General features: G+C 30.8%; 1 protein-coding gene across 1 annotated transcript in view; it reads left to right on the top strand.

Annotated features, from left to right (window-relative positions):
• The window catches only part of LOC115033540 (zinc finger MYM-type protein 1-like), a 19,667-nt gene extending 18,099 nt beyond the window's left edge, over positions 1 to 1,568 (top strand). The window contains exon 2 of the mRNA XM_029486289.1: positions 1,072 to 1,568. Within this exon, the coding sequence (XP_029342149.1) occupies positions 1,072 to 1,568 (497 nt within the window). The remainder of the gene's footprint in view (positions 1 to 1,071) is intronic.
• The last annotated feature ends 55 nt before the right edge of the window (positions 1,569 to 1,623 follow it).

Below are 1,623 nucleotides of genomic sequence, written 5' to 3'. Positions count from 1 at the left end.
CCCCCCCAAAACTTTTTTGTATGTATTTTTTTTTTTTTTTATTATAGTGATAGTACCATGATTATTATGAATTATGATTATTATTATTATTACGATTACTTTTATTATTATTATTATTATTACGATTACTTTTATTATTATTATTATTATTATTACGATTACTTTTATTATTATTATATGATACTTCAACGCGGCCTACGTTAATTCCGACAGTCCGACCGTTTGTATACTTGTATTTCCGATTCTTAAAATAAAACATGCGGGTTGTTATCGAGAGTCGGAGAGCACACGCGCGCTAGCGCGCATTGACAAGTATACACACTCGCGCCAAATGCAAATCATGATATAAACAACATGGTATGATCGAAAAAGTCCAGATTTGGTCCAAGCTCACGCAATACGTCACTTGCTTACCCGTGTTATCATATTGTCATTAAATTATTATTACTATACACTATGCTACGTCACGTGCTTACCGAAGGATCTGACCGTCAAAAAGTTACGATCATACCTTGTTTTTATATCATGATGCCAATGCACAAAAGAACCCTGAACAGTGAACCATACTTTTTTCTAATGGGAAGTATTTTCTTTGATTATATTATATAACAACCATTACAACCGTATACGAGTCGTATAACTTCAGGTCAATTTTGTTGTATAGAAGTAACGGTGATGAACATTTAACCAGCATACTTCAAACACCTGGTCGTAATAAATATATTACACCACAAATATAAAACGAAATTATTTCATCTTGTGGAAATATAATATTACAAACCATCGTAAAAAAAGTTAATAACTCTCAGTGCTTCTTGGTTTTAGCTGATGAAACCACAGATATATCTGTGACTGAACAGCTTGCTCTATGTGTTAGGTATATTGATAAATAAAACAATGTTAATGAAAGCTTTCTTAAGTTCATTCAAGTGCATAGCTTATCTGGAAAAAACTTGGCAGATTCTATTTTGAATGGTAAATTGTATTTGGGATTTGAGTTAATAGTATACCTATTACCTACTTAATGTTCTAATTTACTAAAATGTTACTGTTTTACAATTTTATATATAGGTTTAATAAGTTGTGGAATAGATTGTGATTTTTTGTATGGGCAGGGTTATGACGGAGCAAGTAACATGTCTGGTCAATTTCAGGGTGTACAAGCACATATAAGATCCAAATACCCTAAAGCACTTTATGTGAATTGTGCAGCCCATTCTCTAAATTTAGCAGTTTCAACTGCTAGTAATATTAAGCCAGTTAGAAACTGCTTAGGAATTATTGAAAAATTATATGTATTTTTCAATACTCCGAAACGAAATGCAGTACTTTTGTCAGCTATTGAAAATAGCAATACTGATCAAAAAGTTAAGACACTTAAAAGGTTATGTGCAACGCGCTGGGTACAGAGGTATGATTCTGTTCATGATTTTATTGAACTTTTTGAATTTGTAGTAAACGCTTTAGAGTGTATAACTGAATGGAATGATTCTTCAGCTACAGATGCAACATTACTTTTAAAATCATTTGACTCAGAATTCATTATTTCTGTTAATATTGTTCAGTAAAAAAAAAAAATATTTTATTTATAAGTATTTAAAATGAGACATTATTTTGGTAGTT

This window comes from Acyrthosiphon pisum, chromosome A1, assembly GCF_005508785.2.
Source record: "Acyrthosiphon pisum isolate AL4f chromosome A1, pea_aphid_22Mar2018_4r6ur, whole genome shotgun sequence".
NCBI lineage: Eukaryota > Metazoa > Arthropoda > Insecta > Hemiptera > Aphididae > Acyrthosiphon > Acyrthosiphon pisum.
The sequence above is the reverse complement of the archived record's forward strand: the minus strand, read 5'-3'. Positions and strand labels throughout refer to the sequence as shown.